General features: G+C 38.9%; 1 protein-coding gene across 1 annotated transcript; it reads left to right on the top strand.

Annotated features, from left to right (window-relative positions):
* The first annotated feature begins 22,544 nt into the window (after positions 1 to 22,544).
* LOC104245099 (deoxyuridine 5'-triphosphate nucleotidohydrolase-like) lies at positions 22,545 to 24,412 on the top strand. Its single transcript, XM_009800667.2, has 3 exons — positions 22,545 to 22,904; positions 23,805 to 23,896; positions 23,987 to 24,412. Exons 1-3 carry the CDS (start codon positions 22,744 to 22,746, stop codon positions 24,175 to 24,177), a joined length of 444 nt encoding a protein of 147 aa, XP_009798969.1. The 5' UTR covers positions 22,545 to 22,743; the 3' UTR covers positions 24,178 to 24,412.
* Positions 24,413 to 25,837: the final 1,425 nt, after the last annotated feature.

A 25,837-nucleotide genomic window follows, 5' to 3' on the forward strand; every position in this document is an offset into this window, starting at 1 on the left:
GGGGTATTTGGATAACTTATGGGGATGTTGGAGGTCCTACTTGCCCTGGGAAAAACCTCGGGGAATCCAGGGATCGCGCTTGGTGGTTCTCTTCCGTTGGCCCAGGCGTCCCATATTTCCATCATGCGGAGACACAGAATCCTATTTTCCTCAGTAATTGCAGACTCAGAATTTGGAATGGCCGAGATCGGACTATCCTCCGGAATAGGAACTGTTGGCAGAGGAATTTCTGAAGACATTTCAACACTTGCTTTTGACCTCATGAAGTATGGATGTGAAGCCAGACTACCACAAAACCAACCACCTTACTATAGAACCTAGACTTAAAAGTAGACAACAAACCGGTCAGTTTGGAGCAGTTAATCACATAGGTAATCGCACGTTGGGGATGTGATGCACCTATATAGTTAAATGTGTTTCTGCGTGTTTCGCCATGGTTGCATGTTTCATCCCGGCTTTGCTTACTTTTCCCCAATTTTCTTTTCTTCCACTTTGGCTTTTTGTGCTTATATTCCTATTTTCCGCTCTTTTCTTCCCTCTCTTTCCTTGCTTTTTTTTCGTTTTTCTTTTGGTTTTTCTTTGGCTCTCTTTTTTTTCTTTTTGGGTTTTCTTTCGGTTCTTTCCTTTCACATCCTTCTCTTATTTGAGTTATTTAAAAAAATCATGACCGGATCCGATGAGGATTGTCTATGTATCACGACACCGCGTGAATCAGATCATTATGTAGTTCAAGAAAATAAATGCGAAAAATAAAGAAACAATTTTTTAGGAATTTTCAATTTTCATTAATAAAAACTCCTAAACCTTTCTATTACAAAAGACTTCAAACTACTCAATTTCTTGGAATTTTAAAACTACAAAGAGACTCAAAAATAAATTCTAAACTAAAAACTGAAATACAGACTCGATAAATGAAAAATCATGAGTACATAAGTGCTTCGACTCTTGGGGATCATGGGACATCATACGGTCTTGCCACGGGCCTACGTGCGAGATCCCCTTGAAGCCGCTCCAAATCGCTCATTATCTGGCGGACAAATGTCATTACTACAGCGAAGAAAGTCGTTTGAGTCATGTCCTCACAAGCATGGCATTTCATGACGATGTAGTCGGTAATGGCTCTAACCCTCTCTCGGATAATACCTTTTTCCTGAAGTAGGCGCGCAATTTGCTAATTCCGAGCTTCTAGCACCTGAGTGTCATGATTACTTTGATTCTGCAACTGTTGCATATCTTCCACCATCTGGGCCATCAAAGCATAACAATGTTCCCTTATCAGCTTTGAAGTTCCTAGCCTGTTTGTCCACCTCATTTTCATGGGTGGTTAGCTTTCTCTTCAGATTAGTGATTGTCCCCTCATATTTTCTTTTCATTTGTCGCACAAACTCTACCCGCCCTTCTGTATTCTTTGCCAATTGTGCTCGGACTTTTGCTAGACTGGCCTCAAATTTTTCTAGGTCGTCTTGACACTCAAGTATTTTCTTGTTCAGACCGCTTATAAGTCTTTCATCTGCTCGGCTTCTTTCCGGATTTCTAGCGGCTATTCTCATTTTCTGGATCTGAGCTTTGAGGGCTTCGTTTTCTTGAGTTAGCTTCTTCTTTTCCCCTTCATCTGCGATAGCTTTGATACTATTGCCAAATTGGAGGTCCCTGATTTGTCCCTCTAATATACTTATCTTAGCCCTATAGCTTTCTTCTTTTGCCAACCAGCCACACTACTCCTGCGAGTTGCTAGTAAATTGTTGGACATGGGGTCTCTTAGCATGTCTGTTGGGAATCTGAAACCTTAAACCGAACCAAATCATGTAATTGGGGTCTACCTCACCTCTAGCTAGATCCCACACCATAGTCTTAGGTTCGAGAAATCTGCACTCATTCGAAACTTGGCGAACTCTTCCTTCAGGAAATACAGCCTTTGGGCCTAATTCGATGACATGTCCACTCAAATCTTCATCATAGGAGACGGTTTGAAACCTGCCCGGTTGGCACAAAACCCTGTGAGGAGCATATGGCTGGATGCTCCGGATGCCCATTAAGAGAAGATAGCACACTTTGGCTGACATGTATACGACTTCGGTGGCAGGGAGCCATCCGAACGTCCACTCAATTTTATCCAAAGTTAAAGAACTTAAGTGTGCAAACCAAGCCTCGGTACCCTCTGGAAATTCAACACCCTCCACTCGCTTTCAAATTCTTCGATGCAATTCAAACCGGTCTTGTCGTAGTTCATATACCTAATACGGTGGTAGAGATGTTCCTGTATCCACAGTTGTAAGAGTAGGTTACAGCCTTGGAAGAATTTTCCCCCTTCTCGATAGATGGTCAAAGCTTGGTAAATCTCATACAAGATCATGGGAACCAGGGTGCCATTAGCTTTCTTGATTGCGACATCAACCATTCCCACGAGGCCCAATTCTATGTTGTTGTCTTTTTGCGGACAGATTATAGCACCCATGAATGCTACTATAAAAACCAAACCCCACCGTGCCTCCCATTTATCTTTATTTCTGGCATGGGTCAGACCAATATTCGGTGCTTCAAAACCTTGGGGGTTGCCATAGCGTTGGTACAAGAACTGGAAAGTACAAAACCCTTCAGATAAATTCTCATCCTGAATATCCTGGTTAATACTCAACATATCCAGAAACTTGTGAGGAGATACTGGTCTCGGTGACACCAAGTACTGACTTCTAATGTTTCCGTTAAGGCCGGCGTAACCCGCAATTTCCTTTAGCGTGGGTGTGAGCTCAAAATCAGAAAAGCGGAACACATTGCGAGTTGGATCCCAAAAAGGTATCAAGGCTTCAATCATGTCCAATCTTGGCTTGATGTTCAAAATTCCGACAAGACCACCCAAAACTTTTTCCGCGGTTCCTCGGCTGACTTTTCCTAAGTCGTTCCACCACATGTGGAGCTATAAGGGGATCTCCTTAAGAGCTGCAAAGGGTTCATTTTCATCTGTTCTCATCCTGCACATTTATTAGGGTGATTTAATAAAAAAAAGAATGACTCATTTTGACTCAAGAAAAAGTTATCACTATTTTTTTCAAAATTTTCATAAAAAATCCGGCTTTGCAAATACGGCCTTTTAGCACTTCGGGGAAGAAGATTTTAAGGTTGTGTTTGCTCCAGTGAGAAGCAAACTGGCATAGTTCGGGCCAATTTGAAAAAACAAAACCAACTATTTAAAAAAAAACAAGTTTTTCTTTTTCTTTTCCCTTTTTTTTTCAAAATTTCGGCAAAGTTTCCGTATATTTTTGGACATTGGTTTTTTCAAAAAAACAAGAAATTATCTCTCTTAGCCCTCACATTGATTTTCTTTTTCTCAACTTTTCTCCTATTATTCATAAGCCGGTCAACATGCAAATCCGAAGCAAATAAATGCACAAGTAGTAAGTAGGATGCATCAGGATGGTCTTTTCATTTCGGGTACATATGCGACAGACCCAACCCCTGTGTTGAGTCTCCAAAGTTAAATGCACGTGATGCAAACAAACATTCCTACTAGAGATCTGGCATGAGGTTTTGTTATACTAGGTGTACAACCTGGGTGTATTGTTCTAGACCGGCTTACCCAAGCGGACAGCTCGAGCCGGGAGGGGGGGAAGCGTACCAGGAATACAGAAGCTTTACCGGCTTTGCAACTTGTTCGAACCTTGTTCTAAAATTGGATAAGACTCTAAACAGAATAGAAGTCACACGAAGTGCCCACTCCCCAGATGATTTAGAAGACTCAGAGAGAAGAAGGGTTCGTAGCAGTTTATATATAGTTCACAAAATATCAAAGCGGTAAAAGAGGCAATTAGCACATTAGGCTCAAACATGTAAAAAAAATCAGATAATAAATAAAGCCAACTATAACAGCTATCCTAAGCTCGAATTCTTTAACCCTGAACCGAAGTTCTGGGTTTGGATCCCCAGCAGAGTCGTTAGGGCTGTCACACCTCCTTTTTTACACCCCGAGGGCATATAGGGAAGTTTTTTCCAATTAAAGTGACATTATTCGAAATGGGATTATTTATTTAATCCAGAGTCGCCACTTGGAATATTTTATTTGGTGTCCCAATTCACCGATTTATTTTAAAATCCTAAATCGAGGAAATTCGACTTTCATTTTTGAAGTCTGTGAACTAGAAATTCTAAGTAAGGAATTTTGTTAACCCGGGAGAAGGTGTTAGGAATTCTCGGATTCCGTGGTTCTAGCACATTCGCTTAAACTATAATAATTGGCCTATTATCCGATTTATTACATGTTTTAGCCTATGGTATATTTTAACTTATTTAACCGCTTTTAATGATTTTAGGAAGCTTCAACGTTATTTAAAACACGCCACATGAAATGCACCTGTGGTCCTCGACATATTTTATTTAACGTTGTTGAGATTTGGACTTGGGTCACATGAAATGCACACCCGAGTTTAAGGAAATTAATTTAAATATTGCGCCTAAAGCAACTACGCACTTTAAACTTTGTGAGGACCATGGAAAATTCAACTAAATGGCACGCCTCAATTTCTAATGATTTAAAATTAATTAAATGAGGGCCATGCATTTAAGATTTTATTGGGCATGGCACGCCTCACATTATTCTAACCAAAAGGGTTTCTAAATTAACTTTTGAGGGCCATAAATTGTATATTTTGGCTAATATGGCGCACCTCAAACTAATTTGGGGGAGCTAATTAATTAAAAGGCCAAGGGAATTCAAAATTATTATTTTTAAAGGGGTAATGTTCAAACTAAAACCATTAATCAAAAAGACTAATGTTACGTTGAAGTTTAAACACTTGATAGGTTGGAATGTCAGGCCCAAAACTTCTATTGAATGTTCGGACGTCCATGCACGAAGAAAAAGGAAAATTGGGCTCACTTAAAGCTCAAAGGCGTAGATGAAAACAAGCTGGACAGCATTTCTGAAACAACTGGGCCACACGCTATAGCCCCATTGCACGATTCGCACACATAAAATTGATTACAAATTACATTGTTTCATGGAAAATTAAAACTATTGATTATCTTTAAAACAGATACAAAGTGCATTTTAGTGTTAAATCACATTTATGATGAAGATATAATGCTACAATAACTCATTCACGATCTTCTTGTTATCTAACATCTAATATTGTCACGACATTTAACCCAACAATACTACATGGTTCCAAAATAGAAGAAAACAATTACTAGTCTAGACTCCAATTGAAGGTTTTATATTCCAAACTATGCTTGTTATTTCTGTAAGCTCAAATTAGAAATTAATACCAAGACAAACACTAATTTTAGCTTGACTAAAATAGGTCTAAACATGTGTGAATCAATTAAACCTTCTAACACCATAATTCCCAAAAGTCTATATACATTCAAAACATGCTTCAGTAACGTCACACCCCAAACCACTGGATTGGAATAAACATCAAAGTTTACATATCAAGTTTAATCTAGTAATATTGTATCTAATAACATAAAAGGAGCAGATCATACATTGAGAAAGAACTAAATTAATGCAGATTTGAATGAATTCAAACTATAAAAAGATGAAACTAATCAAACACATAAGCCAAAGCTTCCAATTCAAACTACAACAGCAAATCTTTCATGAGCCATGCCATATGAGGTTCAGCAAATACCTGGTTACAGCAAATGAACAAAGAAAAATCTGAGGTTAAGAAGGAGCAACAGCAGTAACCTAGTAAAAATGGAACCAAATAGCAATGATTTCAGCCAAAACCAAGCAGCAAAATAGCTTTCAAACCATTCTTCGATTTCCAAATGAGTCAGAGATCTTTTAAAGGTTCCAAATTCAGGAGTTTGAAACCCAAACCAAAACCAAATTGAACAAAGAAATGCAGAAAATTCAGTGTTGTTTTTCAGAGTTTTCCAAAACCAGTCGTTTCCTTTTTAGTTTTTTTTAGTCTCTAAAAATCTCCCTTGTGAATGAAGAAAGAATGTCTTTATAGGCAAGCCTTAGGGCAACAATAATGAAATCAGTTTTTGCACTTTAATCCCTTTGGAATTTTCATTTTTGCTGTTATATCCTTAACTTAAAAAATCAATTTTCAAATTAGCCCCATTCACACCTTCTAGGCAGCTTCCTATTCAGTTACATAAGATTCCCCCACCTAAATTTCCTAATCTAACCCTTAGAATCCTGTTTTTACCCCCATCCTACCTCATGAGTCAATTTGACCCAATAGCTTAAACCAAAATGAACGGGCTGCTCTTTGCAAATGGGTCAGAAACGACCCAAAGCCCAAACAACAAAATCATCCAACTAAATTCTGTAAGCATATAGGAAACAGAAGAACACAAACACTGAAATGATTTCAACAATTAAAAATCTGAACTAAGTGACTGATTAATAACATAAATGGGCATGGAGTTAACTAGGTTATTAAATCGAAACGACCTAACTAAATTAAACATGATACTAAAACAAAGGCAAAATCAGGGATTTAAGCACGGCACTAATAAGAACTAAACAAACCAAGAAACAGAGAAAAGCTTTAAAGATGTGAAAAGAAAAGCAAAGGGAACAAACAAACAGAAATCAATCTAGGCTCAGAAACTTGGTCGAGTTTTCAGCCAAAGTAAAAAAAAATCTAACCAAAGAAAGGGAGAATAAATAAAGAGGAATAAGAGGTGCAATAACACAAAAATGTACAGCAAAATGAAGGGAACTCACCGACTAGGCTCGAAATCGATACGGACATTATGAGCTAACCCAAAATAATGCCAATCGCTTGTTCTTGGTCAAGAACAAGCGAACATCATTATTTTGTGGTAAAACAGCCTTGAACTCTCAGGAAACTCAAAGAAATAGCCTTGCATGCACAGATTTGATTTTGGGCTTTTAGGGCTTCACATTTCGAATCAAGATTCGATGAGTTTTGGAAAGATTCGAGGGAAACCAGTTAAAGATTGGGGGAGAGGGAGCCATGGGGGTTTCATGGTGTAGATTTGGAGTCTATTTGAGGTGGCACCGCCACCAGCGGTGATGGAGAATTCAGGGGCGACGCTAGGGTTCTTTGAGATGAGGGAGACGAAGTGAGCGGGCTGTTTGAGAACTAACTTTGTCTCTGGGGATTTTGGACATTTTTATGTATTTGGGGAAGGGCCTTGATGGTCATTCGATGGAGGGAAATGGAAGGCTCAGATTGAACTAGAGTTGAGAACTCCAAACGACGTCGTCTAATTGATCCGTGTAAAGACCTGAGTTTGGGCCGGATTTGGTCATGTTTGGACGGGTAATGGAGGAAAAACGATTTGGACCTAGGGGAATTTGACTTAAATTAGCCCAAAATCAGACTTCTTCTTTTATTACCTTTTTCTTTCAACTTCTAATTTTCTTTTCCTTTTCCAAATTTAAATAAAACCTAAATTTAATCTTAAAACTAAATTAACCTATCAAAAATATTAATTACTCAAGTATAGTATTTACAAAAATTAATTAACCCCTAATTTAAAAGAAAAAGCTACAAAATTCAAAATTAAAGAGTGAAAATGCAACATGAACTATTTTTGTGATTTTTTCATTTTTGTAAACAAACTAATTTACTAATTACTCTAAAAATGTAACATTAAATCCTAAATGCAAATGCAATGTATTCTACAATAATTCCTAAAATAACAAATAATTAAAAGGGAAAAATCTAACTTTTGGAATTCTGTAGGAGTAATTCATGTGAGGCAAAAATCACGTGCTCACAAGTACTAACAATCATAAGGAATTTAAATGGAGTATTCAACATCATTGGGTGAGTACGAATGCTGAGAAGGCAAAAGTTTGTGTGACAGATGGTGATCGACCTACTGTTACATTGGGTAAAACAACTGATAAATCAACAGTTGTGGAAGCTAAATATGCTACTCAGCTCATTGCTCATTAATCTACTGCTGGTGCAAAAACAACTCTTTTGAATGATGGAAGCGAGCAGGTTGTGCAAAAGGAAGATTCACAAGCAGCTTGTCACGACCCTAAACCCGGACCCGGTCGTGATGGCGCCTCTCGTGAAGACAAAACCATCCGACACTTCCCATATCCAATTATTAACAGTTAAACCATAAGAAATAAATCTAACACATGATGAGATAATCCAAAGTTAACAGATAATAGCATAATTGGCGGAAAATAACCCAGCACAGCCCGATACCGGGGTGTCACTAGTCATGAGCATCTAACAAAACAGAATACTCCAAATATAACTACAGAGTTTAATACAGAAAACTAAGAACATGAAGGAATAAGATAGGGAAGAGCACCGGGCTACGAACGCCAACAACTACCTAGAGACTCCTCGGATCCGCCTGAGCTAGAAATGAACAGCACTCGGGAGCGGGACCAGATATGCTTGAATCTGCACACAGGGTGCAGGGAGTAAAGTGAGTACTCCAACTCAGTGAGTAATAATCATAAATAAAGACTGAAAGCAGAAAATTGCGTAAGGCACAAAGCATGCTATAATAAAGCAGTAAAACTATTTAAAACAGTAATCCAGTGAAAGATAGGTAAAAAAAAAACCTTTAACTCAAATTTAACTTCATGAAAAGCCTTTTCAACAATTAAGCAGGTAATTTGACAGGCAATTAAGAAAAGATAAACAAATAAAGGTTCGCCCCTCGGGCACCGTGTCAACAAATTCACCCCTCGGGCTCAATCTTAGAATAGTACCAGCCCATCGGGCTTAATCTCAGATCACAATGGATACCCGGGCTCACTAGGGGTGTGCAGACTCCTAGAGGGGCCCTTTACGGCCCAAGAGCAATATCAAGTCATCTCGTAGCATCATCACTAGGCCCTCGGCCTCATATCAATCAAGCCACCTCGTGGCGTACATATCTCAGGCCCTCAGCCCCATAATTAATATCAAATGTTTCCTCACAACATAGGTCATCGGCCTTATTCAGTCAAAATCCTCACAAGCCACTCGGGCAATAGTAAAACATGATTCTCATCCCAAAATATCATTTAAAAGATTACTTAAGTGTTAAAACAGAGTAAACATGGCTGAGTACGAAAACAGTGAAATATATCAGGACTGAGTTCAAGTATAAAGTCAAAACAGTGAGAAAATATCAATAAAAGTCCCTGAAGGGTTCAAATAGTTGGTATGAAGCCCAAATATGGCATTCAACCCAAATCATGATGATAGCAAATAGATTTTAGTCAAATACGCGGTAAAATATTCATTCGGGACGGACTAAGTCACAATCCCCAATAGTGCACAACCCCACGCTCGTCATCAAGCATGTGCGTCACCTCAATATAGCACTACGATGTGCAATCCGAGGTTTCAAATCCTCAGAACATCATTTACAATCATTACTCACCTTAATCCGGTTAAATCTCTAGCTCGCGACACCTTTGCCCTCGAATCAGACTCCACTCGCGTCGAATCTATCCAAAATCATAACGAGGACGTCAAAAATATGCTAAGGGAATGAAGCCCAAGCAAAAATAATCAATTTACAACATAAATCCTGAAATTACCAAAACCCGACCCCCGGGCCCACGTCTCGGATTCCGTAAAAATCACATCAATGGATTCTTTATCACTCCCCGAGTTCATTCATACCAAAAGCATCAAAATATAACCACAAATAACCCCTCAAATCCCAAATTCTAGGTCTCCAATTTCAAGCCCTAGTTCTTCAATTTTTAGCTTAATTTTCATGATTATTTAGGTGGAATTCACATTAGAATCGAGTTTTAAGTCCAAGAATCTTACCTCCGAGTGATTCCCCTTGAATACCTCTTCAATCCCCTTCAAAAAGCTCCAAAAACGATCAACAATAAAAGAAATAAAGCCCAAAATCGTGGACAAGACGAGTATTTAAACATTCTGCCCAGGCCTGAAATCCTTCTTCGAGAACGCGGTCAAAGCCTCGCGTTCGCAAAGCACAAATCACCTTTGACCAAATTTCCTCTTTTGCAATTGCATCATGCCACTCGCGAACTTGATGGTTCCACAATCTGACTCTTCGCGAGCGCGCTCCCTCACCCGCGAACGCGATAAACAAAACACCTCAAACCCAGCTGGCCAATCTATGCGAACGCGGAGCTTACCTCTCGAATGCGGTGAATCACTTCTCAGCCCTTCGCGAATGTGGAGCCTTACTCACGAACGCGAAGGCCAAAATCTCATCCTTCTCCAGCTAACCCTTCGCGATCGTAACTCCCCTCTCGCGAACGCGAAGGTCATTTGTCTGCAACACTGAGCAGCAGATTTCTGCAATTCCAAACTTCATGAAATGGTCCGATTGACCACTCGAACCTCACCCGAGGTCCCCGGGACCTTAACTAAAGGCACTAACATATCCCAAAATATTATTCAAACTTGTACCAATCTTCAAAACCCCTAAAACAACATCAAATCAACCAAAACACATCGGATTCAAGCCTAAGTTTCCAAAATCTTCCGAATTTCTCTTTTGATCAAAAACCCAACTAAACCACGTCCGAATGACCTGAAATTTTGCACACACATCCCAAATGATACAACGGAACTACTGCAACTCTTGGAATTCCATTCTGACCCCTATATCAAAATCTCACCTACCAATCGTAAATCGCCAAAAATTCACTTTCGCCAATTCAAGCCTAAATCTACTCCAAACCTCCAAACCCATTCTGATCATGCTCCTAAGTCCCAAATCACCTCCCGAAGTTAACTCCCGAAGCCCATCCACATTAGGCACACAAATCCGGCCATGCATCCTCAACACCCCATCATCACTAATGGTCACATATCTGGCATCATCATGCTGAACTCTGTCCTTAAGGACAAGCAAATGCGGATCATCATACTGGCGCTCTCTGATGCGATCATATAAGGAAGACCGAGAAACCACACAAGTCAATACCTGACTGGGCTCCGAAATATCTAACCTCACGAACCGATTGTCGAAGGCCTGAACATCAACTACAAGAGGTATCTCCCCAACTATAATATATGCCAAACTCCCCATACTCATTGCCTTTCGGCTCAAAGCATCGGCCACCACAATGGCCTTTCCCGGATGGTACAATATTATTATATCATAATCCTTTAGCAACTTTAACCATCTCCGTAGCCTCAAATTAAGATCCTTCTACTTGAACAAGTGTTGGAGGCTACGATGATCAGTGAACACCTCACAAGACACACCATACAAGTAATGTCTCCAAATCTTAAACGCGTGAACTATGGCAGCTAACTCCAAATCATGAACGGGTTAGTTCTTCTCATGGGGCTTCAACTGACGAGAAGCATAGACAATAACTCTACCCTCCTGCATCAATACACAACCAATGTCAACTCTCGAAGCATCACAATACATGGTATATGAACCTAAAGCTGATGGCAAAACTAATACTAGAGCTATGGTCAATGCTGTCTTGAGCTTCTGAAATCTCTCCTCACACTCGTCCGACCATACAAATAAAGCACCCTTTTGAGTCAACTTGGTCAAGGGCGATGCGATAGATGAGAATCCCTGGACAAAACGGCGATAATAACCCGCCAAACCAAGAAAGTTGCGAATCTCTGTGGCTGAGGATGGTCTGGTCCAACTCTAAACCGCCTCTATCTTCTTCAGATCAACCTGAATACCCTCGTTGAACACCACGTGCCCCAAGAAAGCCACTGAACTGAGCCAAAACTCACACTTAGAGAACTTTGCACAAAGTTTCTCCTCTCTCAATCTCTGCAACACAACTCTCAAATGCTCCACTTGCTCCTCCTAATTACGCGAATATACTAGAATATCATCAATGAAGACTATGACAAACGAGTCAAGATAAGGCCGAAACAGATTGTTCATCAAATGTATGAACGCTGCTGGGGCATTATTCAGCCTAAAAGACATCACCAAGAACTCATAATGATTATATCAGGTCCTAAAAGCTGTCTTAAGAATACCCGAGTCCCAGATCTTCAACTGGTGATAACTTGAACGGAGATCAATCTTGGAGAACATTCTCGCTCCCTGAAGCTGGTCGAATAAATCATCAATGCGAGGCAAAGGATACTTGCTCTTAATTGTTACCTTGTTCAATTGCCTATAATCAATGCACATCCTCATAGTGACATCCTTCTTCTTCACAAATAGAACCGGCGCACCCCAAGGTGACACACTAGGCCGAATGAATCCTTTATCAAGGAGTTCCTGAAGTTGCTCCTTTAATTCCTTCAACTCCGCTGGTTCTACATGATACTGTGGAATAGAAATGGGCTGAGTGTCCGGCACCAGGTTAATACCAAAATCAATATCCCTGTCCGGTGGCATGCCCGGCAGGTCTGCACGAAACACATTGGGAAAATCCCTCACAATTGGAATATAATCAATATTGGGAGTCTTAGCATCGACATCCCTCACGAAGGCTAGATACGAAAGACAACCCTTCACAACCATAAGCTGGGCTTTCAAGAATGAGATCACTCTACTGGGAACATAATCAGTCACACCTTGCCACTCAATCCATGGCACACTCGGTATAGCCAATGTGATTGTCTTAGCATGACAGTCCAGAATAGCACGACATGGAGATAGTCAATCCATGCCCAAAATGACATCGAAATCCACCATACACAATAATAAAAGGTCCACACGGGTCTCCAGGCCCCCAATAGTCACCACACACGATCGATATACACAGTCTACAATAACAGTATTGCCCATCGGGGTAGATACATGAACAGGTGAAGCAAGAAACTCACGGGGCATACCCAAATAACGAGCAAAGTATGATGACACATAAGAAAAGGTGGAACCGAAATCAAATAATATAGAGGCATCTCTGTGGCAGACTGAAACAATACCTGTAATGACAGCATCGGAAACAATAACATCGAGTCTAGCTGGAAGTGCATAGAAATGGGCCTGACCGCCACCTGATCGACCTCTCCTCTGGGGCGACCCCTAGCTGACTGACCTTCACCCCTAGCTGGCTGGGCAGGTGGTGGTGAAGTAATTGGTGCTGAAGCCAATGACTGACCCCTATGCTGAGATGAACTCGCAAGACGACGAGGGAAATGCCTCCACATATGAACCATCTTACCATACTCATAACAACTCCCAGGTGCTGGAGAAGGAGACTGAAGGGAACCCCTCGCACCAGAGTGACTAGAAGATGCACCTGGCATAGAAGAGTCCTAAACTGATGGAGCACGGGACGAGCTCTAAGCTGGAAGGGCACTAAGTGATGACTTGACCTAATGAGAACTGTGAGAACCATGACCCGATGACACCCCCATGATAACCTAGGCGAGCTGGATAAGCATGCCTGAATAGACGGCCTCTGTCGTGCTGAAACTAACCTCTCGAAGGAGTACCGTTGTAACTACCAGATCATCGAGGCCCCTTGGCCTCCCTCTCCTCGCGCTCCTGGCAACGAACAAACTCAATCTCCCGAGTAATGTCTACAACCTCCTCAAAGATAGCACCAATCACCCTCTCCCTAGTCATGAGAATACGGAGCTGATAAGTCAGGCCATCAACAAACCTCCTAATCCTCTCTCTATCTGTCGGAACCATCCAAATAGCATGACGAGCTAACTCGGAGAACCTCATCTCATACTATATTACAGTCATCTCTCCCTGACGCAACCACTCAAACCCCTACACAGCTCCTCTTTGTGGAACTGCAGCACATACTTCTCCAGAAAGAGAATTGAGAATTGTTGTCAGGTAAGGAGTGCTGCACCAACAGGCCTACACCTCTCAAAAGCCTCCCACCAAGTGAAGGCAGCTCCAGAAAACTAATAAGTAATGAAAGCAACCCCGCTGGTCTCCAGAATACCTGCTATACGAAGCATCCTCTGACACTTATCTAAGAAACCCTGGGCATCCTCGCCATCTGCACCATTGAAGGTCGGAGGCTGTAGTCTACTAAACCTCTCCAACCTACGCTGTTCATCCTCCGGCATAGCAGGAACTACATAGTCCTGAGCAGCTGCAACCGGCTGGGCTGGATGTGCCCCCGGCATCTAAAGTTCATGCACGACCTGCTCAGGTGTGCGAGCGGCAGGAGTCTGATTGCCTCCCCCGCCTGAGAAGAAGCTGCGGCCGTAGTGGATGAAACCACCTGAGTTAGGCTAGTGCAAACTGATAAGATCTGAGCCAAGGCCTCCTAAATACCCGGAAGCACAATGGGCACAGCTGGTGCTACTGGAGCGTCCATAACTAGGACCTGATCCTGAATTGGGGCAGCTGAGGGATCTGCAGGTGCTGCCCTAGCTACTCTGCCCCTACCACGACCATGACCGCATCCTTGACCTCTGGTGGCCACAGCTGGTGGTACTGGTGGTCATCCATCCTGACCGATAGCGCATGCCCTCACCATCTGTGAGAGAATAAAACAATAGAAGTTTAGTACTCGGATCAACAAATTCGCACGCCAAGAATTTCAAGAATATGAAGTTTTTCCTAAAGGTTATGCAGCCTCTCGAGGATAAATACAGACGTCTCTGTACCGATCTGCGAGACTCTACTTAACCTACTCATGACTCATGAGACCTATGTAACCTAGGCTCTGATACCAACTTGTCACGACCCTAAACCCGGACCCGGTCATGATGGCGTCTCTCGTGAAGACAAGGTCAGCCGACACTTCCCATATCCAATTATTAACAGTTAAACCATAAGAAATAAATCTAAAGCATGATGAGATAATCCAAAGTTAACAGATAATAGCATAATTCGCAGAAAATAACCTAACACAGCCCGATACCGGGGTGTCACTAGTCATGAGTATCTATCTAAATGGAATACTCCAAATATAACTACAGAGTTTAATATAGAAAACTAAGAACATGAAAGACTAAGATAGGGAAGAGCTTCGGGCTACGAACGCCAACAACTACCTAGAGACTCCTCGGATCCGTCTAACCCGGAAATGATCAGCACTCGGGAGCGGAACCAGATACGCCTGAATCTGCACACAGGGTACAGGGAGTAAAGTGAGCACTCCAACTCAGTGAGTAATAATCAAAAATAAAGACTGAAAGCAGGAAATCACATAAGGCACAAAACATGTTATAATGAAGCAGTAAAACCATTTAAAATAGTAAACTAGTGAAAGATAGGTACAAAAAAATCCTTTAACTCAAATTTAACTTCATGAAAAGCCTTTTTCAACAATTAAACAGGTAATTTGATAGGCAGCTAAGAAAAGATAAACACATAAAGGTTCACCTCTCGAGCACCGTGTCAACAAATCTGCCTCTCGGGCAACATCTCAGAATAGTACCAGCCCATTGGGCTCAATCTCAGAACAGTACCAGCCCCTCGGGCTCAATCTCAAATCACAATTGGTACCCGCGCTCACTGGGGGTGTGCAGACTCCTGGAGGGGCCCCTTACGGCCCAAGCGCAATATCAAGTCATCTCGTGGCATCATCACTAGACCTTCGGCCTCATATCAATCAAGCCACCTCGTGGCGTACATATATCAGGCCCTCGGCCTCATAATCAGTATCAAATATTTCCTCACAACATAGGCCCTCGGCCTTAGTCAGTCAAAATCCTCACAAGCCACTCGGGCAATAGTAAAACATGATTCTCAGCCCAAAATATCATTTAAAAAATCATTTAAGTGTTAAAACAGAGTAAACATGGCTGAGTACGAAAACAGTAAAATATATCAGGACTGAGTTCAAGTATAAAGTCAAAACAGTGAGGAAATATCAATAAAAGTCCCTGAAGGGTTCAAATAGTTGGCACGAAGTCCAAATATGACATTCAGCAAATCATGATGATAGCAAATATATTTTAGTCAAATACGCGGTAAAATAGTCATTCGAGATGGACTAAGTCACAATCCCCAACAGTGCACGACCCCACCTCAATATAGCACTACGATGTGCAATCCGAGGTTTCAAACCCTCATAACATCATTTACAATCATTACTCACCTCAATCCGGTCAAATCTCTAGCTCGCGACACCTTTGCCCTCGAATCAGACTCCACTCGCGTCGAATCTATCCAAAATCAGAACGAGGACGTCAAAAATATGCTAAGGGAACGAAGCCCAAGCAAAAATAATTAATTTACAACATAAATCTCGAAATTACCAAAACCCGACCTCCGGGCCCACGTCTCGAATTCCGGTAAAATCACATTAATGTATTCCTTATCACTCCCCGAGTTCATTCATACCAAAAGCGTCAAAATCCAACCACAAACGACCCCTCAAATCCCAAATTCTAGGTCTCCAATTTAGAGCCCTAGTTCTTCAATTTTTAGCTTAATTTCTATGATTATTTAGGTGGAATTCACATTAGAATCGAGTTTTAAGTTCAAGAATCTTACCTCCAAGTGATTCCCCTTGAATCCCTCTTCAATCCCCTTCAAAAAGCTCCAAAAAAGATTAATAATGGAAGAAATAAACCCCAAAATCGCGGAAAGACGAGTATTTAAACATTCTGCCCAGGCCTGAAATCCTTCTTCGCGAACACGGTCAAAGCCTCGCGTTCGCGAAGCACAAATCACCTTTGACCAAATTTCCTCTTTCGCGATCGCATCATGCCACTCGTGAATACGATGGTTCCACAACCTGACTCTTCGCGAACGAGCTCCCTTACCCGCAAACGCGATGAACAAAACACCTTAAACCCAGCTGGCCAATTTCCTCTATACGAATGCGGAGCTTACCTCGCGAATGCGATGAATCACTTCCCAGCCCTTCGCTTACACGGAGCCTTCCTCACGAACACGAAGGCCAAAATCTCTTCCTTCTCCAGCTAACCCTTCGTGATCACGGCTCCCCTCTCGCGAATGCGAAGGTCATTTGTTTGCAACACTGAGCAGCAGATTTCTGCAATTCCAAACTTCATGAAATGGTCTGATTGACCACCCGAAACTCAACCGAGGTCCCCGGGACCTCAACCAAAGGCACTAACATATCTCAAAACCTTATTCAAACTTGTACCAAGCTTCAAAACCCCTCAAACAACATCAAATCAACCAAAACACATCGGATTCAAACCTAAGTTTCCAAAATCTTCTGAATTTCGCTTTTGATCAAAAACCCAACCAAACCACGTCCGAATGACCTGAAATTTTTCACACACATCCCAAATGACACAACGGAACTACTAGAACTCTCAAAATTCCATTCCGACCCCCATATCAAAATCTCACCTACCAACCGAAAATCGCCAAAAATTCACTTTCGCCAATTCAAGCCTAAATCTACTTTGGACCTCCAAAACTCGTTCTGATCACTCTCCTAAGTCCCAAATTACCTCTCGAAATTAACTGAACCATAGGAACTCACATCCGAGCCCTCTAACATATAAGTCAACATCTGGTTGACTTTTCCAACTTAACCTTCCTCAAAAGAGACTAAGTGTCTCAAACTTTACCAAATCCTTTCTGAACCCTAACCAATCAACCCGATCACATGTAGAACCATTATACAAAGCAATAAGAAGCAAAAAATGGGAAAATGGAGCAGTAACTCATGAGACGACTGGTCGGGTCATCACACAGCTGCTGAACCTAAAAGTAACAAGGAGGATCGTGAGATTGGTTTGCAAGCTGAAAATTTCAGCAGTAATGGGAAAACTGCTGGATATGTTACTGGATCAAAGGATGTTAAATCTAAGGACGATGGAATAGCAAGGAAATCAACTGGGGAAGTCTGGACAATGGTGGTTCGATCTTCTACTAGGCAAAATACATCTCCAAGACGGTAAAAACAATAGGAAATAGTAAGTGTTCCAGGTGGTCGAATTACTGTCTCAAAAGAATTTTGCTCGAATTCCTTTGACGCGCTTTTGAAATCTGCTACAAATCAACATGTAGCTGCTCTAATAATGCATATATCCAATTCTGACGTGACTAGAATAATAAAAGAATCTTAGGTTGCTATGATGATGAATGCCAATCTCGTGATCAAACAACATTTGGTCACTTTGCTTTTGGATTGTATGACTTGTTAATGTTTTACTATAAGACTGCTGCTTTGTTGAGTTGAAAATTCTTGTATTTCAATTGTTAAAACTTAAAAATATGAGAAACCTTCAGTATTACAAGCACCGATGATCTTTAAGTGATGAAATTTGATATACAGTATACCTGAGTCCCAATGGGAAAACTGCAAATAGATGAGTCTCTTTCTATACGAGAGAAGAAATTTAAATCCAAAAACAAATTTATGACTTCACTGATAAAAACAAACTGGAATCTATTCTGCTTATCAATTGGCGCCATTATCATTGGCATATGGTCAATTGAATGGAAAAAATGGATGGGTAACAATGGTTTAGTTGGAAAGCTATTTGAAAAGAAAATTAAAATCGTAATAATATTTTTTCGTGTTGGAGATTAAATCTTTGTGATTTTCTACTCCTGCTTCAAGATTAAAATTTACGTGAATTTTAACTCATACATTAAGATTAAATTTTTGGTGACTTTCTACTCATTTGTCGGAGATTAAAGTCTAAGTGACTTTCTACTCATTTTGGAGACTAAAATCATACTCCGGTTTATTACTTGGTTTGAAGATTAAAAACTTCACCGTTTATTAAATCTAGTTATGTCAGATATTATTCGGTTTGAAGATTAAAAGCTTCACTGTTTATTAATTCTGGTTGTGTTATATATTACTCAGTTTGAAGATTAAAAACTTTACCATTTATTAATTTTGGTTGTCAAATCAGTTTGATGATTAAAAACTTCATCGTTTATTAATTCTGGTCATCAAATCAGTTTAATGAGTGAAAACTTCACTGTTTATTAATTCTGGATGTATTGTGACATAAACAACGATTCTTGTGGTAGGGGGAACATAATTGAAGAAATGTGTAATTTATATATGGCATTATTCATGAAACAATGACCCCTTACTCGCAATTCAATGGAATTGCGGAAAGAAGAATATAACGTTAAAGGAGCTAATGAATGTCGTTTTGATAAGTTCTGGTATAATTTAATCCAGAACTTGTTGGGGAGCTATTCTTATAGCTAACTGAATACTCAATCGAGTTTCTCATAGCAAAACGCAAACCATTCTATATGAAAAATTTAAAGGAAGGAAGCCCAACTTAAAATATTTTAAAGTGTGGGAGTGCTTGGCTAAAGTGCAAGTTCCTAATTCCAAAAGGGTAAAGATTGGACCGAAAATCGTTGTGTGTTCATGAGATATGCAAGAAATAATAAGGCATATCATTTTTGGTTCATAAATCAGAAAATCCCAATATTCATATTAATACGGTAATCGAATCATACTTATCTGTATAAAAATGAATGTGAGTCGTCTAGTGAAAAATATAAGCGATCTTGAGAAGAAGCAAATGAAAATACGTTTAATAAGGAAAATCTAAGACGTGGTAAATGTCAAAGGACAACTACTTCCTTTGGGCCAATTTTTCTAACATTCTTGTTGGAAAATGAACCTCAAATGTATAAAGAAGTTATGTCTTTTTTTGAAGGAAAAAAGGCAGCCAATGGTGAGATAGAATCAATATTAAATAACCATACTTGGGAGTTAGTTGATATACTCTAGGGAACCAATGGTTGGATTCAAAATGAATTTTCAAGAGAAAAATAAAGGATGATGGCACTATTGACATGTATAAGTCAAGAATTGTTGTCAAAGAGTGTAGACAACAAGAAGTCATTGACTATTTTGACCTATACTCGTCGGCTACGAGTATTACGTACATATGAATGTTAGTAGCATTGGATACGGTATACAATCTTGAAATTCATCAAATGGATGTGAAGACACCCTTTTAAATTATTATATGGAGGAAGAAATCCTCGTAGAACAACCAAGGATTCGTCGTTCTTGAAAAAGAAAATAAAATATGCAGACGTGTTAAGTCTTTATGAACTAAAATAAGTACATAAATAATGACATGGGAAATTTGACCAAATAATATTGTCAAATGATTTCAAAACTAATGAGTGTAAACAAATGTATTTATATTAAGAATACTCTAAATTATGTAGTCATTGTTTGTAATAAAAGAAAAGGCACATGAAATATTTAAAATGCGGGGTGTTTAGCTTATGCATGACAAAAATCAATGTTAGACGCAATGTCTATATTATTTAGAAGAACTTTGATATGGTAGTTAGTAAATTCATTACTTGTTCAATCTTAGTGATGACTAGTTGATGAAACTACCAATTCTAAGTAGTTCACGTGTCTTTCTAGAAAGGATGTATTCTTTATTGAACATTTATGAAATGGAGTCACCTGGAAGGTTGTGAATTTTCATGGAAAGATACGTCTGTATATTTTTGTATGGATATGACCGTTCATGAACGAATATAATAATAAGTTGGTTTATAATATGGTGAATCAGATGATGAAAATGATAAAAATTCATAGCAAGTTGAATTTGCTTCATGAACAAAGGTGTTATAATTTGCATATCGTATAAACATGTATTCTATTTGTGGAATATGAATAAATAGCATACAAAAAAGGCGGAGTGATTGCAAAATATATTATATATTAAAAAGTTGTGACCACAATTGAGATTAACCGTTCCGACTGTTGTTCTAATATAATGTTGTTATACTAAATATAGTCAATAATTAGTTATGCAATAGAAAGTCGAGACGTGTTAGTCTACGACATATGAAAGTTTGCATTGAACTCTCATGACAATAAAACGAGTTTTGAGATATTTGAAATATACCCAAGACTATATATTGCATTATAATAATTATCCCACAGTTATTGAGGGATATAATAATGCAAATTGGATTACCGGATCAACAGAAATAAAATTCACAAGTGGATACATTTTTATCATTGGTGAAGGAGTAGTGTCTTGGAAGTCGTCCAAACAGACATGCATCATCGCTCTACAATGGAGTCTGGGTTTATAGCTTTAGACAAGGTCGTTGAAGAAGTTGAATAGCTACGAAATTTCTTGGAAGAAATTCCATTTTGGCCCAGACTTTTGGCACCTATATTCATGCATTGCGACAGTCAAACGACAATGGAAGAGCTGAGAGCATTATGTATAACGAAAAATCTCATCACATACGATCGTTAGGCAACTACTCTCTAGCGTGTCGGATCCGCTAATAAATGGCTTAATTAGAGAGGTAGTTAAAAGATCATCAGAGGAAATGGACTATGGCCGAGGACAAGTCACTGTGGCGGTAACTCTACCTAGAAGACTGGAGATCCTAATATCTAGGTTCAAGGAGATCAAACAAAGTCATTAGCGACGATTCAACATTATCAAATAAAATTTTGGTCAATTCTCATGATAAGAAAATATTCAGTACCAAGGATAAAACATTAAGGATTTTTAATAATTTTTAAGTTTGATACAGGGTATATTAGATACATCATCAAATAGTGTATCTATGGGATTATACGTTTAGGAATCACCTATGTAAGTGCGAAGTGTAAGTCGCTTCAAAGAAAATTCAGTAAGGCCAGTTTTGTATGCATTTATGAACCAGGCGGTGTTCATGGCTGAAACGAACAAAACAATGGGAACCAAAGACGGTTAAGGATTGATTGTGTGACTAATGGTTGTTTTTATACACCAAAGCTCGACAGCACAAAGATATCAAATCTACCGATTGACCAAGTATATCCAACATAAGCTCACTACGGAAAGTTCAAAGGGAAACCTACTTATCGATATGCGATTAATCCCACACGTTGTATGCATTTTTCATCATATAGCCATTCCCCATTCAAGTGAGAGATTGTTGGATTTTTATCTAAAGGGTGTGAATGGGAAATGGAAGAGGCACCTCTTGAATTGTACCTCTTCTATTCACCTTATTTTTGTCTATAAATTTAGAGGCTTGACCTCATTTTTTAGATATGAAATATTTGAAAATTTCTCACTTTTTTTTTACATTGTTGTATTATTTTTCAAATAAACATGAGTGTTAAGTGTGATTTGCTTCGTTTGTTGAGTTCGCTGAAATTCTGTGATTTGTAATGCCGCTATTACAGAATAGTTATTCTGTTCTATTATGGGAGGAATTAATCCAAAACCTTGGGTAATAATGAAGGGATTAAATTCCTTAAGGACACACAAGGAACTTGTGTGCTCTAAATTATTTTATGTGTTATTTATTGAACTAATGTTTGCTTGTTTTTCTAATTTTCTGATGAGTACTAATATTTTTAATATAAATATAATATTTAAGCAAAAATGACTAAATTCAATTGGAAACGCACACAATAGGCTAGCTTCGCTTCTGAATAGTACCACATTTCTTCTTCTACTGTCCTATGTTTGCTCCCAAAATTATAGTCTAGTAATAGTCACGTTACTAAAATGCTACATTTGTGGTCGCAATCCGACAAGGACTAAAGAGATGATAGAATAAAAAATGATCAAATCAAATACAATAAAAAATGACTTTTAAGGAAAACGAATTTAATCGTGACTCGACTTCAAAGGCCCCCACATAGTGATCCAGAAAATGACAATCGTTCAACTACTACAGCAATCATTCAATTAGTCCGTGTACGAGTTCCGTCAAGCCCAATAACTTTTGCTCAAATAAGATATTTGTATTAAATTTTTTTTATCAAATATGTATAAATATTAAATTTAGAATTCAAATATTAGTATTTGAACTTGTCATGCTAAAATTCAGACCCCAAAAAAGTTGAAACCCTCTGGCTCCGCATCAGCTAGCTAGAATAACAGTGGTAGTTCTTTTAATTTTTTTATTTAGAAAGAGCTAACCAGAGAGTAGTTGAAATTGACCCATCTACTAAGTCTTCTTCCAGCAGCAGCAGGTCTGATTTTGTAATCTAATTTACTGATGGCAGAGGAAAAGATCACAAAATTTGCAGTCCAAAATGCAGCTGATCTTTCTAAATTTATTAAGAGTTACATACCATTCTTGAATGTGAGAAGATTATCAGATAAGGCCACTTTACCCAAACGAATGTTCGCTCATTCTGCAGGTTATGATATTTTCAGGTAAATTTGCAACAATGTATTAGTAATTTCTTCACTAGTATTGCTGATCTATATCCAGACTAAGTATAATAACAGTTGTAGTATTTAGCCAGTTGGGCCCTAAGTTGTTCGGACTCTTTACTTTCGGTGCCGCACCCGTGTCGACACGGGTATTGGTGTGAGTGTGAGATCCGTACTGGATCTAGTCAACCGAGTTTGGGTACTTTAACCAAAACCAACATTTGGGATAGATACAACGATTTTTGGAATCAAAACAAAAGTTACGCTGTTACGGTGAAATGGAAGAAAGTGAAATACTTTGTGTATAGAATTTCTATGTTAGTCTTTTTCCTATTATCTCCTTCTCGGATTCTCCTATTGATCCATATTTTTTCCTTCTAAAATTACCTAATAAATCTTTCACATATTTCATAATTTAGATATATTCTTATAACTCTATTTTTAGATATTTGAATTATTTTTAGCTGAATCACTACACCCGTATCCGTACAGGGATCCATAGATTATGAAAGATCCAACCTCATCCGCACTCATATCGGAAACCAGCACCCGAGTCCGAGTAACTTAGGTTGGGGCCACTGCGGATGCACTCGCTTCTCTTCTTTGAAATATTTATTGAATGCTCTCGGGTATCTATTGTAGTAGTAAAATATTCATTGTACTATTATGTTTCAGAAGGATTTCTTTGGTAGTTATAAATGTCAGTTAGTCTGCCTTCTTCTCTGTTTTATAGGAAAACGGTAAGGAAATGGCTTAATTTTGAGTCGTAAACCATTAAGTTCAAATACTGGATCCACCTCTGTTTGATAATCTTCCAGCAATTAGTCTGACTATTGCAGAATTCTTTGATAATCGTCGATCAAATATTTTTCTTACTCACGATCGTTAATTTGTTCGTAGTGCAAGGGACATTACGGTGCCAGCTCGAGGAAAGGCTATAATTCCCACGGACTTAAGCATAGATTTACCTCCAGGAACTTATGGTCGTATTGGTAGGTTGCAACATCTTATCTGAGTACATTTTCTGTACAAATTACAGTGGCTCGACCTGTCTTTTAATTCTGTTTTTGTTTCATACATAGCTGCGAGATCAGGTGTGGCTTGGCATCATTCCATTGATGTTGGAGGTGGAGTGGTTGATTTAGACAAAAATCCTGTTTTCGTGATACTATTCAACCATTCTGATGTTGATTTTGAGGTAAAAATTGGAGATAACATAGCACAGTTAGTCATTGAGCTTCATGCCACACCTGAGGTTGTTGAGGTCTATTAAAAATTCTAATGTAGCATTTGAATTGGCAAATCCAATTCCAGGATTTGCTGGAAAAGCTATGTTATGCAGTTGTTATTATTTTAAGACACTAGTTTTAGAGTACATACTTTGCGCGTGTACCCCATCCTCCTGCTCGCTGGTGAATATTGTAATAGTTGTCATTGTAAACGCCTTTATGCACCCGGCCTAATGTATTTGTGCCCTTTAATCCCAATAATCATCCATTCTATCTGTTCGATGTGTCATTGACTATATGAATCGGAAAAGTGAAAATGATTGAAACAATTCAGTTATATAAAGTAATTGGAGTAGTAGAAAAGAATGTACATACAGTCTTCTTGTGTAGGGAAATAACATCAGAAAATAACGATAATAATACTGCAATAAAATTATTTGTGAGCGGAAATACACCAACTGGCTTGAGTCGTGCTGGGCACTGTCCTAAAAAACTATTTCAGCAATGTGAAATGTTTCCCCAGAATTAAACAAGCTCATCTCTATTTATTTAGAGGATACAGGAATCAACAAAATTAAATAATAAATCCAGCAAGTTGGAAGAGAAAGAGCAACTAATATCTTATGCCAATTAAAATATTATAGAAGAAGAAATTAGTTGGAGAGGGACGTATAGGATGGAAAGAAGATAGAAGAATTTCTTCTTTGCTAATAATTAGTTTTTCTTGGTGTTTGATGATTGAAGAATGATGGCCTAATCATGGCTATATATAGGTCTAAGGAAAGCTTCTACACAAGACAAGTGTTTTACTTACTTGTCAAATTTCTTTTATGCAAGATGACACTTGGACTGTATTGGAAAAAATTAAGTTCATGTATAGAATTTATTATGAGGTGACATGTCATGACACGTGGACTGGTAAAGGAATGACAGTTGGCGAAGGGTAGTTGAAGAGGCATGAGCTTCAGCAGGCACGAGCAGAGATCCAAGAAAATCAGAAAGGATAGGTGCTCGAATCTCTTGATATTCAGAAGTCGCATAAGAAGAATGAACCTAAATAGCAAAAGGGGTATAGATACGTATTATTGATCATTAATAGGCATTAATTACGAAAAACGTTATGGAATCTGTATTGAATCAGTTATGATTACCAATTATAACGTTACATTAAATGCCATTAATTGTCCATAATGACTCCATTAAGAAAGGAGAAAAACGTATTACTTAGAAATAGTTATAAAAGGTGAGGAATGAACATTTGTAAAGACACGAAATACTATTGGAATATACCGATTTACTTTGTTTTCTATTCAATCATTATTTACATCAATTATTCATATTTCTACTTGATTATCACTAACCCGAGTTCTTCTAAAAATAAGCTTTGACTGAAATCCCTATTTTTTAGTTAAACAAATTGGTTCTGTTACCGAGAATCTGATAATCGTCTGCTTTCCAAATCGATTCTTTTATCAAAAATAATCATTTCGAATGTCAACGACAATAACCAACACAATTTACCACCTTAAGATCCGCAACATCAAGTGAACGATGCAGATGACAGAACCCCACCTCATTTGCCACAATATTCTCAGTGATAGTCACGAGTGGGGACTCCAAACGGATCTGAATCAAATCAAAATGACAGAGTTGCGAATGAACAAGCCCTCGATGAAGCTCTTAAGAAATTAATTGCTCAACAGG

This window comes from Nicotiana sylvestris, chromosome 4 (assembly GCF_000393655.2).
Source record: "Nicotiana sylvestris chromosome 4, ASM39365v2, whole genome shotgun sequence".
Taxonomy (NCBI): domain Eukaryota; kingdom Viridiplantae; phylum Streptophyta; class Magnoliopsida; order Solanales; family Solanaceae; genus Nicotiana; species Nicotiana sylvestris.